Source organism: Micropterus dolomieu, linkage group LG12 (assembly GCF_021292245.1).
Source record: "Micropterus dolomieu isolate WLL.071019.BEF.003 ecotype Adirondacks linkage group LG12, ASM2129224v1, whole genome shotgun sequence".
In the NCBI taxonomy this organism is placed as follows: domain Eukaryota; kingdom Metazoa; phylum Chordata; class Actinopteri; order Centrarchiformes; family Centrarchidae; genus Micropterus; species Micropterus dolomieu.
Window position 1 is genome coordinate 24,990,013 of NC_060161.1, and position 17,628 is coordinate 25,007,640.

At 38.3% G+C, this 17,628-nt stretch overlaps 1 protein-coding gene and 2 long non-coding RNA genes across 4 annotated transcripts in view; 2 read left to right on the top strand and 1 right to left on the bottom strand.

Moving 5' to 3' along the window:
* casq1b (calsequestrin 1b) overlaps positions 1-17,628 on the bottom strand; it is a 27,360-nt gene continuing 9,732 nt past the window's right edge. Inside the window, exons 2-11 of the mRNA XM_046064907.1 lie at positions 5,017-5,110; positions 3,562-3,662; positions 3,214-3,325; positions 3,037-3,110; positions 2,765-2,895; positions 2,038-2,083; positions 1,880-1,934; positions 1,659-1,759; positions 1,137-1,211; positions 1-794 (exon numbers count right to left, since the gene is read on the bottom strand). Of these exons, the coding sequence (XP_045920863.1) occupies positions 474-794; positions 1,137-1,211; positions 1,659-1,759; positions 1,880-1,934; positions 2,038-2,083; positions 2,765-2,895; positions 3,037-3,110; positions 3,214-3,325; positions 3,562-3,662; positions 5,017-5,110 (1,110 nt within the window). The 3' untranslated portion in view covers positions 1-473. The remainder of the gene's footprint in view (positions 795-1,136; positions 1,212-1,658; positions 1,760-1,879; positions 1,935-2,037; positions 2,084-2,764; positions 2,896-3,036; positions 3,111-3,213; positions 3,326-3,561; positions 3,663-5,016; positions 5,111-17,628) is intronic.
* LOC123980496 lies at positions 627-1,629 on the top strand. 2 transcript variants are annotated; one of them, XR_006827512.1, is made up of 3 exons: positions 627-824; positions 1,106-1,236; positions 1,354-1,629. It is a non-coding gene; the product is annotated as an uncharacterized LOC123980496 (long non-coding RNA). The 2 variants fall into 2 exon arrangements; XR_006827511.1 differs by lacking the exon at positions 627-824 and having other exon boundaries at positions 844-1,236.
* Positions 16,373-17,628, top strand: part of LOC123980497 — an 11,895-nt gene continuing 10,639 nt past the window's right edge. The window contains exon 1 of the long non-coding RNA XR_006827513.1: positions 16,373-16,835. This is a non-coding gene — a long non-coding RNA (uncharacterized LOC123980497). The remainder of the gene's footprint in view (positions 16,836-17,628) is intronic.

Below are 17,628 nucleotides of genomic sequence, written 5' to 3' on the forward strand. Positions count from 1 at the left end.
TTGTTCATTCTCTTTAAAAATAGTACAAGAAAGTGTTTGTTTCTTCTCTTCATCAAGTAGAAAACATGTCATTGAAACAGGATTACAGTAAACAGAAAATGATAAAGGGGAGAACCCCGGTCTGTGACATTAGGTAGAAAGGGAAGCCAGCCTCTGTTAGCCTCTTTGCTCATGTGGATAATGAACCTCAGAGGTGAGAGATTAGCATATTGTAATCCAGTAACAAAGGACGTATAACGCCAGATTTAAGTTGCAACCCCGTTTATCAACAGAGATGCATATCATCTGCTTCTTTGAAAATCTCTCTCCCTGACAGCAAAAGTTTCCCATAAGGTCATTATATTTGTCCCTTACAGGAAACCATACAGGAAGCAAAGTGTGTTTGCTGCAAAATGTTAGAAAAAAACTGGTGCTACTTTTGATTTTGCCATTAGTGGCTAAATCATAATGAAATGAAAGATGGTAGTAAACATTTATTCATCATCGTCATCTTCGTCATCATCATCTTCGTCATCATCATCTTCATCATCATCATCATCATCTTCATCATCATCATCTTCGTCGTCATCTTCGTCGTCATCTTCATCATCTTCGTCGTCATCTTCATCATCATCATCGTCATCATCATCTTCGTCGTCATCTTCGTCATCTTCATCATCATCATCATCTTCTTCTTCTTCATCATCATCATCTGGGTCGATCTTTCCAGAAAGAACGTCCTCAATCCACTGCTCGAGCACATCAGCTGTGGGCATGTCATCATCGTCATCCATTTCCATCCACACGCTGTCGGCCTGTCAAGGATAGGCACACACATATTTACAGTATGCCCAGTGTTTTACCTTTGCTATCTTTTTATTGAAGATAAGTTACTGTTACAGGTAGCTTAAAAGCAGCATTTTGCTTCAATTTTCAAAAGGAAGCACAGAAACTGTAACACTTTGATATCATGGTGGTGAGAGAACACCCCATCATATCAGAAAGATACCATAGGAATGATTCTCCTCTTTTTCAAATGAAAACATGTTTAAAACATACTACATTAATACATAACTTTTTTTCTGTACCGGGCAACAAACAACTTGAAATCTGTATTTCATTTTAGGTTTTTGCAAAGGATGAGAACGTTTACTTACATCCTCAACATCAACCACACCAATATGTGGAGAAGAGAGGTCAATGAAGAAGGTCTTCTCCCAGTATGGCACCAGCTGAAAGAGAAACAGAGTGAAAATGGTTAGGCTTATATCTCACGATGACTCAGATGACATTTGAAGTTGTTTTTAACACAATACCTGTCATTTTTGCTAATTTTCCTGTTTTTCCAGTTATTAACATCTCCTGTCATTTCAGATTCCTGCTGTTTCCCACCCGCCCTGTTGCTGCCCTCAGTGTTTGACCACTATTCACAGTTGGATTTAGCTACATTGCATACAGTACATACCAGCTCTCTTTCCCTAGTCATTTGCCAGATCAGCTAGTATACTACCCAGTCCTAGCGGTTTAGCCTTCATTCCTGTTTCTTGCATGCTTTGTTTGCCATCTCTGACTGATTATCTTTTTGGGTTTGACACATCCTTTAGAAGAAAAAAATTGCAACATTGTAAATAAAAGATGTACAATAGCTGATATGTAGTTTCAGTGTGGCGTATTCATACCAGGGGGAAATTGTCAGGGTCAATCCAGATGATGCTGAGGTTGGGGTTGTTGGTGTTCTCGCGTGCCACCTCCTTCAGGATTTCCAGGAATTCAAAACCATCTAAGGAGAAATTCAGAGGTCAGGTACAGTGGTGTACCAGGTGCCATAAAGTATTAGCTTGATTTTCAAACATATCAGTTCTATAATTGTAAATAAAGAGACACGAAGGCAGAAATATACCTGGGTCATCTTCCTCAGCAAATGCAACAATGTGCTCTCCATCAATGTCATCCTCCTGTGAAAACAAAATATTCCCACTCTAGATTGACCGACAAAAAATACAAGTTTTAATAGAGACAGACGGAGGCAGATGGAGAAATTTCAAAAATCACCCTTACCCAGATCTCATACATGCTGTGAGGCTCAAGCTTCCTCAGAGTAGGCCTGGAACAATAAAGGTATCAAAAGTCAAATTTTCATATTCCCATCAAAAAGTTGTTTGAAAAATGTATAATGCTGTTTTGATTGTACACTAGTGGTACTTTAAATGCTTGATAACAGACAGATTTGTCAACTCGTTACACTCCAATTTCACCTCCAGTCCGACATTGCCTCCACTCTATCTGCCTCAATGTAATTTAATTTCAAGTCGACTCTAAAGAGTAGCCATGAAAATATACTGGTTTTGCCGTTTTAGGAGCGGAGCGAAGTAAAATTAAACTACATACAGTACTTGTAATTGATTTAAAATGATTGATTTCTTGTCTGTAGCATTTGACATTGTTGATATTATTCTTACTTAGTTTGACAACAGTTTGACAACAGTTTGACAAGGGTGTTAGTTCCTCAACAGTGTTCACTGGAATGATCACTTTTTAACTGATCACTGTTTCATGTCATGATGCCAGACTAGAATCAGTGAACCTGGTGTAGTTGGCGGATTCAGTGGTCTGGATCCAGGTAAGTACTTTGTGATTAGATGGCTTAAACTAGATTTTAAATAAACTTCAGTTTTAATACCTAAATGAACTTAAATGTCACTTATCAGTTCTTCCAAAACAACCCTTATGACCGTTCCAAAAAATCTCAACTAAAATTTTATTTTAGTATGACACAGGGTCTCACCTGTCATGCTGTTCAATGTATTCAACAAGTTCAGACTCAACATAGGGCTTTCCTGGAATGGTGACGGGTTCTTCCATGAATGGCTCATAGAAATCAACTTCATTCAGCTTCAGCTTCAGCTTCTTGGCAATCTTAAATAATGTTAAGAGAAAGGCAATCAAACAGGAAATACAAAGTTAAAAGAAAATTTGAAAATGCTAAAAATTTTCACACTTTTGTGTACACATACGAAAATAAAAAGGCACACAAAAACTCAAGCAAACAATTTAAACCTTGGGGTCAAATGTGGCAAAGAATTTGACAAAGGGATGGAACTCCTCAGCTGCATCATCATACTCTATAAAGTCTGGATGGAGAAAATAAAAACACTTTATTAAGCATTTGATTTAAAGAACGATTGCATATGATCTGCTTGAAGCTCAATCTTAAGATCATAATCTTCAACGTACGAGGAGATTTCTCGCTCTTGAAATAGCCAACCAGCTTGATGACCTCATCAATGTTGTGGAAACCCTTCAGCTCACGCTCGTTGTCAATGATCTCCACGGGGTCTTCAATTACCTGATAAGAGACAATGACAATGCAAATATGTGATTGATCTTTAATAGATTGAAGCTTAGAGTTGACAAAATGTTATAATTTATGTGCATGACATAATTCCACATGTCAGTATCCTGAAAGCAGGATGAGGCTGATGCTTCTATTGGTAAAACAAGGGTGCACAATATATCTATCTTTCACATAGATTTAGCCCAAGTGTTGGAACAGTCCCTTATCATTGACCATATATTACTTACGTCATAGAGGAACTCAACCAGGGTGTCTGCAGCGAGCTCTCCATCGTACTCGATGATCTCATTGTCACAAAAGATGTAGATGCTTTCCACTTCGTCTAGACCTTGTAAGAGAGTTAAAAGACCAAGATTTATGCCAGGATGATTGTTATGCATGTTTCTACATTATGGTAATAAGTAAGTTTCAGTAGTCCAAAAAAATAGTTTTTCAATATACTTCAAAGTTTGATTCCACAATTGCAACTGCGATGATATGTTGTGGTTGATAACAGGTCCTAAAAGCCCCTTAATAAGTATAATTTATGTTGTGCTTGTTGCACTACTGCTCATACTGTCATGGTTTGGGGTTTTCATATCTTATTTTGTTTTTTTTTGGTTCCATGTCTTGCATTTGTACTGTTCTGCCTTGTTCATTCTTGCGATGAATATATGTTTGGTCTAGTTCTATTTTTACCATCCCCTGTCATGTCCTAGTTCATGTCTTAGTGTGTAGTCCTGCTTCTGTGTCTTAGTTCGTAGCTCTGACATTTCTTTTCCCGTTTAGACTGTACACGTATTCTGTGTTCTGTTTTATACATCCTGGTCCGTTGTCGTTTGTCAGTCTGTCTTGTCCTTGTCGTCTGTTTCTGTGTTTTGAGAGTGATACTGTATGTTCGGTGTCTGTGTCAAGTTTTTGTCTGAGTGCTATGTGTATTCGGTCTATGTTTCAATGTTTTCTGCGTTTGCTGTCAGTGTCTAATTTTGCTTCCCGTCTTATTTCATTACCTTGATGTCTCACACCTGTTGTTGTGATCCCACCCTGCTCGTTTGCCCTGGTATTTAAGTCCTCAGTTCTGTTATATCTTTGTTGTGTCCTCGTCGCATGTGAGTGTTCTGTTCATGCTCTGTTTCCTTGGCTTGTTCCCTTTTGGATTACCATGCATTTTAGATTTACCCCTTTGTTTGGACTCTTGTCTAGTGCTCCAACGTAAGCCTGTCTTGTTTACTTGAATAAACCTTTTTGAACTGCATCCTCCTTGCCAATGTCTGCATTTGAGTCCACAGCTCTATTTTCCTGGCTCTGCATTCAGCATTTATCACACTTACCATGTAAGAACAACTCTTTGGTCAGCACTATGAATCAGAATACTGCCCCAGCACCTCTTCTTACAAAAAAGTTGTAACACCTCTGGTCAACACTTGAGGGCAGGGTTGTTTCATTTATTGCCAATATTGCACTAGGCCTCAGACATCAACAATTACATGTATTATTAATTAACATATTTTTACTCTTATTATTTTAGTTGATCTTTCTTTTGTCAATTGTGTATTAATTTATTAATCAGTGACCATGGAATACCACTGGATAGGTGTCAATTTAAGTCCAAGTGTACAATAAACCCACACATATGCTACACTAGTTATTTATACAGATTGTTTTTGCCATGCAAGGTTTCTGTCAGTGACTAGCAAGCTTACCTAGCTTCTTAGCAACAGCAGAGTCCTTCTTTTGATCCACCAGGCCGAATCCAATGTCCTCATCATCAAGATCATCAAGAACTTGGGCTGCAAGCTGGACAGAGAGACACAGAGATGCATTTCATATTAATTTCAAGGCCTTAAAAGCAAAAGCTTTGGCTTGCTGTCCTGCACTTTCTAAATCTGAGTGAAACTGACGCCAACAATTGACAGCCCTTATAGCCGCTGTGAGAGGAGCATGGACAGCGGAGTTTCCAGAAGAACAAGAGGGGCAGAACTTGAGCCAACTATGTCGAGGAGAAGAGACTCTGTAACAGGTGTGGTGGAAAGGAAAGGAGCTCACAAATAGCAAAAGTAAAGCCACTGCATACATGCGCATACATATTTACACTGTAAACAAACAAACTTAAGCATACACTTGTGTTCTTAACTCTCTTTCTTCCTTCTCACATTGATATTTCTCCATATATATCGGTCACAGTTGTATACAAATACATACAACCGTTTTGTATTAATTCTCTATTGTATTGCTTTGTCACTACATTCAGCTCTTGCACAGTATTAAAGTATGATTGCCCCTTTAAATGTGAGGTTACACTTCGCATGAAGTGAGTCAAAAGCGTTATGTAGTGGATTGCAAAGCTGCACAACGAAGTGGATAACATTCATAAGCAGCCAAATGCCTCACAGCCCCAGCACAAATAGCGAATATAGTATGGTATAGAATGTGCTCTATTGTTCTTCACAAGCAATATTTTATGTCATCCATTATTTTGGTCTCCAGACACTTTAGCTCATGATTGGACACATGGCCAGTTTCTCTCTAATTTGGCCTACTTGCCATGAAACACTAAAGCCAAATAATCAGCTAATAGCAAATGATCTCTCAAATCAGAAAAAACAACATATTTTCTTACTACTACTACCCTACTCTTGTCTTGGTAGGTTCAATCTTTTATAAAAGAGTTCAGTCTTTTAAGAAATATGCTTTATTGCAGAACGTTAGATGAGAGGATCATTACCATTGTCATATCTGTCTCTCTGTTTTCTTTTACATTTCCAATGTATGGATTAAACAGACACTCTTTCTAGAATATGCTTACCGAAACTAAGACACTATACGCTAGGATAACTGCCTGCTGGCTATAACATTATAAGGACAGATATGAAAATGGTAAAAATCTTCTCACCTAGCTCTTTGCAAGAAATCAAATATGTGTATTTACCCATGTCAGACAATAATACATTTAAGATATCAGTTTCTGTAACTTATGTCCCACCATAAAACAATGGAAACTCCCGTGTGCTGCTCAAAGCTTCAAAGCTTTGTTCCACAGACATTGCTGGGAAGCATTTTCCCTGGGACTATTTCTTGGTTTTGAGTTTCTCAAGTGTAATTTTTCAATGCTTTGAGCAGCACAATTGAAATACAATTCACTTCTGTTGGACTAGGGTGATGGCAAAAATTTTGACTAACATCTTGGCACATAAACCAAAACTACCTGCAAGGTATGACATCTCAAGTAGTAAGTCAGAAAATTTGGCGTTTGTGATTTGGGTGACCCTCTATGATCATTGATGGTTGGATGGAAAAATGGGTGGAGGATGGATGGATGGACATGTTAAAGCATAATTAATAGGTTAGATGGGAGCCTTTTTCGAACAATTTTACCTGTCTCTTCTCTCAAGTAAATCCACTTGCTATGGTACACAAAGGTACAGTCAAAACATAAACTCAAACTGGCACAGCCCAAGCTTCTGCTGCTTGACTTCGAAAGCAGTTCAGTCTCCGCTGGTCTGTAATGTCTGTTGCTTCCTGTAATTTCATCTGTTTTAAACCATACTGCAGTCAATGAGCAGAAGAGAACAATCAGCAGATACTGCAGCAGCAGAAGAATCTCTGTTTCGCAGCCCAGCTTTACAGGCACAAAAGGCAGACCTTAACATACCTGAAAGATAATTGCTGCTTGACTTGTGATCAGCTGCAAGAAGAGGTAATGCTTTAGGGCAAAGCACAATAGTCACAGCCTCCAGGTTTACAACAAATCGGAGTGGCCTTCACAGGAGAAAAAAACAGGCCCAAACTTAAATACTGAGATTGTACTCAGGTGATTATAGTCCCATTCACACAGGACTACGGCTAACTTTACTTTAAGTTCCCCTATTTAGCCTGTACATACATTTAATAAATAGTTTATAGCACACTATAACGTCATTATACATAGCTATATGGACACTGTTAAGTGTTTATTAATGTAGATTTTATTGAATTATTTATCAGCAAAAACTTATTTTTGAAGACATATGCCTTCTCTGTTTTATTTAACCTGTATTTTTCTATATTTTAGGACTGTACCGAATAGTTCACATCAAGTTTCATTCAGAATATATATTAATTATATTACTAATGATAATATATTAGTAATATATATTCTAAATAAACATTTGATGCTGAACAGCTTTTTTTCATGTCTGTTCATTCTGCAGTCTGTGAAGTTGGGACACTATAAAACATTGCGACCATGTTACATCGCTGTCTCTCTCTTTTGCTCTCTGTCAAGTATGTATCTAGTATTTTACAGTGTGTGGGGCTAAGCACACACAGCAGAAAGTATAACGCCTGGCTTCAGCTTCATGCATTCACACAAAATCCAAAATCCTGCAGGATGGTTTCTTCCTGCAGGATTCGCTCGCTGTCACTCTCAAGCCGGCTCAGCCACTGCTGCGCTCTCTCTCTATCTGTGCAACTTTTGTAACTTTGTTTACAAAGAGCGAACGACAAATGCTACACATTCTGCCTATACTTAAATTTTTTAGGGTGATGTTATCATAAAATATGAAGACATATCTGGAACAGAAAACTGCAGGTCTGCTGCAACTCTTAGTTCTTATTAAATTGCAGCTCTTATTAAATCAAATTTGAGGCATGTCTGTCCTATTTTATCGTGCTTTTATTTTCTATTTGACTCTTTTTTATATTGTATTTATGTATTATGTTTTTATATTGCCCCATGTTGCTTTTATGTTTTGTAAAACACTTTGAACTGGTCTTGCTTATACAGCAGTCTGCTTTCTTAGCTTCCCACAGAAGGAGTTAAAGTTGTTAACACATACAACAATAAACTTATTTCTGCTTCTAATTACATTATAATGGATTATTAACCATTTATTAAGGTTTTATATAATGTTAAATAGGGGGACTAAAGTGTTAAGGAATTATCATTATCTGAGGACCTCATGTTATTTGTACTAAATGCAGCTGGTTTGCTTAATCTTGCACATATGTGCCATGTCTGTAATCCAAAACGGAAAATTCCACCTCAAAATTCCCTCAATATTTTAACAAGCACAAAAGTCATCTGTCAAAATTTCTGATTGCTGCTCGCTACCCACCCTCAGCTTTTCTTTTTCTTTTAACAGAAATAATACAAATGTCTTGGGAATGTTTATATTTTAAGTTTCATTTCCATCATATTCAAAAGTGCGATTTAGTCAGTAAATTTTAATTAAACAGATTTTGTTTTTACTGTAGAAAGTAACAGACGTCAATTCCTACTTCACATGAAGTCCTGAGGTAATGCTAGCTATGTGTGAATAGGACTTAACACAAGAAATGAAACAATTATTGAATCATTTTGAGTGCAGCGTACGCCAGGGATTAAATAACAACACACAAAACACAAATTACTTTTTTAACTTCTGATTGTGCTGCACGGAATTGGGGATGACAAAATCAGAATGTAATTTTTCATATTTGTACATGTTCTTGTGTACACCATACACAAGGTTTTCTTACAAACACATTAAAAAACCCACTGTACTATTGCAGAGTAGTGGAAGCATGTCAGCAGTCTTCTGACAACACCAACAACACTATAACATAAGTGACTTGCCAGATTACATTCTCCAGTTTAGAAACTATTCCCCAAAGCTCATCCTGTGTTCCCCTAACTGTCACCACATGGTTTGGCCATATTAGTAACACTGGGGTATTTATAAAAGAGCTGAAGCTATGGGTGCATGCAGTGGGGCGGAAAGCAAAGCAAGGGGTCCCACAGCTAAATAAGGCATGTAAGAAAGCATTTTGAGGAAGAAAGCTAATATCTGTAACATATAGAAATGGGTTTGGAAGGGGGAGGAGAGAAGGCAGGCGGGGTTGATGAATGGAAGAAGGCACTTGAAACATAAGTTTACACTCCACAGCCATCATCTCCTCCTATCGTTTTTTTTTCCTCACTCCAACATCTCTGGCTTCTGCTTACTGGTGTTTTTCTCACTCTTTCTCATGATTACCTCTTTTCTTTCGCACTCTCCGTGTCCATCTGTATAATTTGTCCTAACTAGCAACCCTTCACCCTTCCTCATCTGTTCTCTTGCTATCACCGAACCCATCTAGAAATCTGAGTGCAAGCGAAAGGTCAGCAGTGTAATCGCTTGGCTCCATCTCCCACTGCCCAGTCAGTGTCAGTTTGTCAGGTGACACAAGATGAGGGCAGAGTGCCATGGTGAGTTGTCAAAAACGTGCTCTGGGTCCCTGCTGCACTTTGCTGTGACACCAAATGATGAGTTAGGAGAAGATGACGAGGTTCGCACTGCAGCAGAGGGGTCACATTTCATCATAACATAGCTGCCCACATGCTTATTCTACATTGCTTGCTGCAGGTTAGCCGATATATTGGTTACTTTGGTTTAATTGGAATTGAGTGGCAGGTGTTATTGCCACCCAGTAAGACATGTTTGTCTGAAATGTCTTCAGAGTGTTTTCATTTTCAATGGGGATCACCCTCCTAAACTTACCAGTCTCTGATTTGTTCTCTCTTTGCTGCATCTGTTGGACTTAAAAGCAATACTCCACTGAATATCTATTTGTGGATTATCAAACTCTCAACCCCTGTTTGGCTTGAACAGTGTCTCTGAAAAGATTGTATCTTTCTTAATTGCAGAGGACAGTAGCTGTGGTCAGCTTGTATTTTAAAAAAGTTACTTCACCTTTGCTTGTTCATTTGGCAGATGCTTTAGTCCAAAACAACATACACATGAGGTACAGAACAATTGAAACCCCAGTAGATCAAGTTTCAAATTCCACTTGACACAGGTGTAAAATGGTGCAAAGGATTCCACCAGTAACCCAGTTTCATGGTGACGAAAGTCTGCATAAACAATTTGAACCATTCCTGGATATTCTACCTGATACAAGTGTAAAAAGTAACTTGACGTGAGTGTAAGGAATGGCAAACATCTACCTAAAAGTTACAAATTCTAAGTGACAAATTCAACCTGACACAAGTGTAAAAAGTTACAAAGGATTTCATCAGTGACCTATTTCATAGCAACAGGTTTGCATAAACATTTGAATCACTCCTGCAACATAATCCACATCCCCTCTGTCCATTTATATCCTTAGTATGTTCCAAAACCTCATAATTTTGCAAAAATATACAGAATTATCGCTCCCATTTGTCAGTAACATGGTGTGGTGTTATTGTCTGATGATTGTGACCAGGATCAACAAATGTAATTGCCTGATCTGTGCGTGTCTATTCTGCAAGATGGCAGTATTGTGTTGATGTTTGATTGAGTTGGATGAATGATTCCTTCCCCAGGTGCCAAGATTTCAGAAGTCACCCTTTAGCACATGGATATATTTCAAGATATTTCCATTCTCATGACATACAAATGGCTTTTTCTACTGTGAAGTAACTGTGCCTAAAAAAAATCAGCAGGCTTTCCAGGACATTTCAGATAACAAAAACCTCTCAAACAAAGAAACAAATGATAAATCACAGTCATTTACATGTCATTCATCCCTACATGCATAACAGCTTTCCAACTTGCAACTATCAACCCAGGTAATTTCTGTACCTGCTTATTTGTCATTATCCGCAAAAGTTGGAGATTAGCTTAGTTTTGGAAAGTAAGGCATACTGGACACATTCATTTAACAGCGTACCTCTTGACTTTATGAATCTGTTGGATTTCTACACTTAGTAATCTTATTGTAAACTGTTCACACAAGTAATGAGAGGAAATAACTGCTGTTGGACTTTCAGCTCATTGCTGACAGAGGTGGATGCAAAGCCATGTTATTATTTTTCCTTTCAACAAAGACCAACAATGGACAAAGTCTGATATGAACAGTGTTGGGAAGGTTGGAAATGTAATAGGTGACCGATTACAAGTTACCCTATTTAAAATTTAATATTAGTGTAACTGTTATAATATGGTGCTGCAAATTCAAACATGAGAACCAATCAAAAGCATCAGAATAGCATCAAACTTTACTGAACGGCTATGACTGGAAATAGCATTGGAAGACATTGCGCACATTAAAAACATGCAAAGCAACAAAATTATTATTATTCAACATATAGCCAAGCTTATTACAGAAAATGTTCCGATATAACCCCCAATGTAAACATGAACATTTTCATAACATTTTTTCCCTGAAACTGGAATAGATTACAGTTACATTTATTTTGTAATTAATTTCCAACAAAATTACATGTAACTAGTTATAGATATTGGAAGAATCTTAGGCTGTGCTGAGTTAGGAAGAGTAAACGTGGCTTGAAAGACTTGCTGCCAATCAATGAAGGCAAGGCAAGGACATGGGTTTACTGCCCTCATGTTCCTGCCTCACATCTGCTGCCACAATTATTATTATTAGCCATTTATTGTCATTAGTATTGTTATCATAATTAGTAACATTATTTTCATTGATGTCTGTACCACTAACATTTATACTGTTTAACCCCACCCCCCCCACACACACAAACACACACACACACACACACACACACACACACACTGAAATGCACAATTTAATGAAATTAATAACGTTTTTAAAATAATAAAAAAAATAAGGCTATTTAAAAACATAGCTTTAGCTGTCACTTGGTAGAGCAGTGCTAAATAGTAAAACTTTGCCTTATAAGTGGTCAGAGTCTGAGCTTGTCTTATATCAACGGGGTGATTATTCCAGGTCTGTGTGGCATGATAACAGAATGCTGCTTCACCGCGTTTTGTTCTGACTCTTGGAACAGCCAGTAAGCATTTCAGGGATACATTTGGGCCTAGAGCCACAGATTTGTAGACAAGCAGTAATATTTTGAGGTAAATTCTCTGAGTGACAGGTAGCCACTAAAAGGATTTTAGAACTGGTGTAATGTGGTCATATTTCCTAGTTTTCATCAGGACCCTGGCAGCTGCATTCTGAATAGAGTGGATTTGCTGAATAGCCTTTTTTCAAAGCCCTGTGAATAGACTATTGCAGTATTGTAATTGACTCAAGTGGACAAAGAAAAACATGTGCAAAAGATACAGAATTTGTCTTCAACACTAAATGTTTACTAAAAACTAAAACTTTAAATCATACCCCCTGACACTGTCACATATTTTTGGTTTTGTAATTCAAGAGAGATATAATGTGTTTAGTATGGGCTGAGTTATGCAGAACCACTTTCTGGCTTCAATACTCATGCTTTGAAATTATATTATGTCATATATAACAATGCTTGCAGATCTGGAAAGATTTGGGTGTATCCTGTCTGTGTAAACCATATACAACTTGGCATTAGCCTCATCTTTATTTATCCTTTTACCCAGCACTGTCCTTCTTCTCTCCCTCTACAGTGTCATTCACCCTTCCTGGTACTTTGAAAAGGACTGATTAAACCATTAATGTAAGAGAACTTACTATCCAGTACCCTTTTCTGTCATTGATCTTTTTGTTTGGTTGTTTCCATGTGTGTTTCTTATGTGAACAGCTGAACAGTTGATGAGTCACACATTTGTATGTGTGCGTCACCTTATGATGTAAGTCACTCAGTGAGAACCCAAAGGACAGGGGTCACAGTCTGCCTCACTGTCCCTCGTCTGTTTCCCCAGGCTCCTTCATTGCCTGTTTCCTTTTATCCACCAGGTACCTACTTTCCTCACCCGTGTGAAGGTTAGGGTAAGATTTAGGGGCTACGGGGGCTGTCAACGCCTTAAAGAGGTGGTATTATGCTTTTTGGCTTTTTCCCTCTCCATTATTGAGTTATATACATTTTTGTGCATGTAACAGGTTTGCAAAGTGAAAAAGCCCAAAGTCCAGCCCAAAGGGAGTTCCCATCTCCCACAGAAAACTCTGCTCTGAACTGCTTGAAAACAGCTCGTTTGTAGTCCAGCCACTTCCCTTTCATCCTTGCGATGACACAGGGAAGAAAGCTGAATGCGCCTTAAATAACGCTCGCCAAGCGGCTACTCGGACACGGCCTCTAAAAACACTGGTGGAAAAACACTGAGCTGCAGCACACACCTTCTCTCCATTCCAAACACCAGCTACCCTCCAGGCAGTCAGTGGACATAAAGTTGTTACTGTGATGTAGAGACAGAGCTCAGTTAGAACTTTATGGATGAATAACTCACCACTCTGAAACTCTTGCTCCAGCCAAGCTGGTTGGCAACATGTACAGCTGAAAGGCATGTGTTTGCTGACTCGCCCTTCTCTGCTTCTGATTGGCTATTAGTCCTTAACTAAGAACTGCATGCAACTCTCAACAAAGAGAGACAAGATGCTGAGGGTGAAAAGAGGAGCTGCAGCCATGTGCAGTATGAAAAAAAATATATTTTGTCTCAGCTCATACATAAACCAGTTGGTAATACGGCCATCAAAAAAAGCAGTAAAATCACACTATGGTCTGTCTCAAATCTTCTTAAACATCTGGTCCGCTACCTGAAAAATTGCTGAATTTGTAAAATGAAGTAACATTAAAAGGTTTTCTAAGCAGCAAGATTCCCCATCTTCCTGTATGAGCAAGTGTCCTGGGATCTGTGCAAAATTAGTAGTTCAGCCAGCTCTTCCCCCCCAGCAAGATAGTAAATTAATAATGACTGCTGTAACACATCAGGACGTGCTACGCCAGGCTGTTATGTAACACTGCGCTGGGGTGGTCATGAAAAATTCAGATACAACAGTGTATAAAACACACTCTGGTTTGCCACCATCTACTGCACTGTTTTGGAAGGAAGTGATCAGAAATAAGATGCTAAAAGCAGATGTGTTTTGGATTTCTGAATGACTGTTTTTAGAGACTATAAATCTAAAAGCAGCTTTTTTAACTTTAACTCTATTTTCACTTTTCCATAGCACAACACGGTCTCATGGGAGATGTGATGAAATGCATGAAAAGCTTTTAGAAATCTTACAGGCACACAAGCTGACTCAAATACAACATAACAAATTGTGAGGCCAGAAGTGTCTGGGACCATCTGTGAATGACTCACTTTGACAGCAATAAGCCATAATACATGTCCCATAACAATCTCAGCTAGTAAACTCAGAATCTCGCCTGCATTTCAAAAGCTTGTTTTTGTGAGTTACATAAAAGCCTGCAGGTGTTCCAATGCAACACATTTTTCAGGACAAGCAAATGTGTTATTTGATTGACGTTATTTAAATTTGATGAGAGAAAACAGTCAACTGAGCGTCGGTATTCATAGGATGGTTTTTATCTCAGTGAGCCACTGGTGCTAGAAAAAAAAAGCAAGTGAAATTTCAGTGGCGGTTTTAGACCAATTTTTTTTTTTTGACCAGTTGTTTTGAGGGGCACATTCAATCCGGGACAAAAGAGACCTTTCTTGTTGTCTTGTTTAGTATATAATGTAATGTTTTAGTATGTTTCAGTCACTCTCGGTGCTGTCTTTATAATATCTAAGACAAGTTTTCAACATCATAAAATTCCCATTTAAATTTTTTATGTTGCACCTTGATCTACAGCATTTCCTTGACATTTTTCTGCGATGAATAAGTGATGTGAAAACTTCCACTGATACAGGTATTGGAGGAGCGGGAAAGCACAAAACAACATTCAGTGGAAAAAAGCACCGAAAAAAGTACCAGTATGTTATGTTAAGGTATATAGCGAGCACAGCAGGGTCATTCATAAAAAATTATGTACAACAAGAAAGTGTCCACACACTGCGTGTTTCCTACGACTGTATTTGTGACTCCCAGTAACTTCTAGTAATAATCTTTTCCATTTTCAGCTGACCTTTTCACATCTAAAATCCTAAATTTTAGGCTATATCAATGCATTCTCACAAGATGGTACCTTCACAAGAGTACATTCATTCAACAAAACATGTAAATGCTCCATACTTGTATAGCGCCTTTCTAGTCTTTTCGACCACTCAAAGCGCTTTTACATTACATCTGCATTCACCATTCACACACATTCATACACTGAGCCTAAGTGCTCAAACAGAAACTAACATTCACACACATTCATACACTGGCGGAACAGCTGCCAGGGGCAATTCGGGGTTCAGTATCTTGCCCAAGGACACTTCGACATGCAGCCTGGGGGAGCTGCGATTGAACCGCCGACCTTCCGATTAACGGCCAACCCGCTCTACCTCCTGACAGCCGCCCCATGGCACACACAGTAGATTACTGTTCATTTTTAATTTCCTATCGTGGGCCAAGATTGTTGTTTTTTAAGCATGGCCATGATCGTTCCTTTACCTTTGCCATGGATTTATTTTTGACGACGAAGGACCTCTACCCTTACCAATGTACTCATATTACCCAAACCACAGAGATGTCCCTAACCAAGTCCTAACCATAGCGTTGTCTCATTATAAAACTTTACTTTTTCGGTTATTTTTAACAGTTTTGGAAGGCAAAGACAATTGATATCGTCCTGGGGCATCAGATCAGAAAATGCTTCTATGATGTATTTTGTCATTTTTAATTAGAAGGACTTGTTGGCATAAATTTTTAAATGCCAAATTTACACCAAAAAATAACCCATTATTCCTACTTATATTTAGCCATACAGTTTTCACAGTTTGTTTGTTTGTTTGGGAAAATGTGTCCAAATTTTAATATGAAGACAGTCAGTCATCACTGTGGTAGGAGTGGTGGAGGCGAGTGGGAAGGTCGCTGGGATAAAATTAGCATGACAGAAACAGCACACAGGCTCTCTGCCATGCACCACAGGAACAATGTTGGCCTGTTGTTGGGAGCTTCTGACAGGTCTCTCATTGAGCTGCGAAGTCTATGGACACAGGAGACTCCTCTGCTAATACAGAATAAATGAAATTTTGATTTCAGGTACATATCGCTATTATACTGAAGGGAGTTTTCCAAAGTAAATAAAGTAACCCTGATGATGTCATAGTGACATCATCAGGGTTATCTCAGCTTGGCCTTGATACCTTTTCATAACAGAAAACCTGCATTAAAAACTTGAGCAGTGGGGTTTGAAACAAGTGGGCATTAACGGGGACAGAGGGTGTCTAATGAAAAATACTAATGTGTTGGATTATGGGAAATGTAGGATCCTGTGTTCATAGCTTGTAGCTTGATATCTCAGCCTCTTGTCATGGGTTTGGGTTGGTTGGCTGTGTTTTGTATTTGTTTCTATGTTCTTTACTTCCGTAGGTTTTTATCAACAAGTCACTTATGTTGTCTGTGTTATGTTCCATTTTGTGACATTGTTCCTTGAGTGTTTCAGTTAGCTTTACTTCCTGTTTTAGTTTGTAGTTAGTCTGCCCGAGTGCCTCTTGTCATGTTTTACTTCCTGTGCTTGTCCTTGATTGTCTTAGTGGTCTCAACTGTTTGTAATTAGTTTCTCCCTCACCTGTGTATTTAAGTGGTTGTCTATCTTTCACTTGTTGCCAGTTCATTGTAGATGTTCCTTTGGATGTATCTGTGGATTTTGTGTTTGTCTCTAGTATCTCCAGTGTTTCTCGTGCCCTTGTGGATATATACTTTTGTTGGACCTTTGGATTTGAGTGCTTAGTGCTTTTGGACTGCTGGCACCTAACCAGCTGTAAGTTTCTATGTTTTCTGCAACTCTCCAGTTTCCGTCTCAATGTCTGCATTTGGGTCCTAACTTCTGTTCACCAGCGTTCAGCCAGGAGGCTGAATGTAACACCTGCTGCTTCAAATTTTACCATTCTTTTTTTAAACTTCTCTTTAGAGAACCCCAACTTTGTGTAGTGCAATACTAAATGGTATACATTAAATACTATATATTATTTACCTTTTTTCATTTTGCTATCATCTTGAAATTTGTTTGAGATAATTTTGTTTTGTTGTGTTTGCTTCCAATTAATTTATTCCATTTATATTATATTGTGCACAGATATATCCTCTTATATATCTCCTCCTGCAATGGCCAATTTCCTTAGGGTTATAAGATTTTGTCACGAGTTGTTTAAGGAGTTCATGGCTCTGAAAAATACATCAGGTACATCATGTGCTATGAAAACAAAAACAATTAAGTTTAACTATGGTAAAGTGGGCAATCTTTCACTTGCCTTGCCCATGTAGCGTAAAAGTGTACTACCTCCCTTGGGTTATATATGTTTTTGGCAGCAATAGATGACAAATGATGACAGATGACATTAAATAATAGTTCCCTATAAATATGTCCAGATGACTTCAGTGAGCTGTACAAACTATGTTCATGTTGACCATGATGTCTAAACGTTGATAGGATTTTAAAAGTCTTTCACTCTCCGAGGACACTACAAAAATCTATCTATCTATACTGATGAGAAGCATATTTTTTGGGAGTTAGTTGATTATTGCAGCCACATGTCAGATCCAGGTGCAGTACA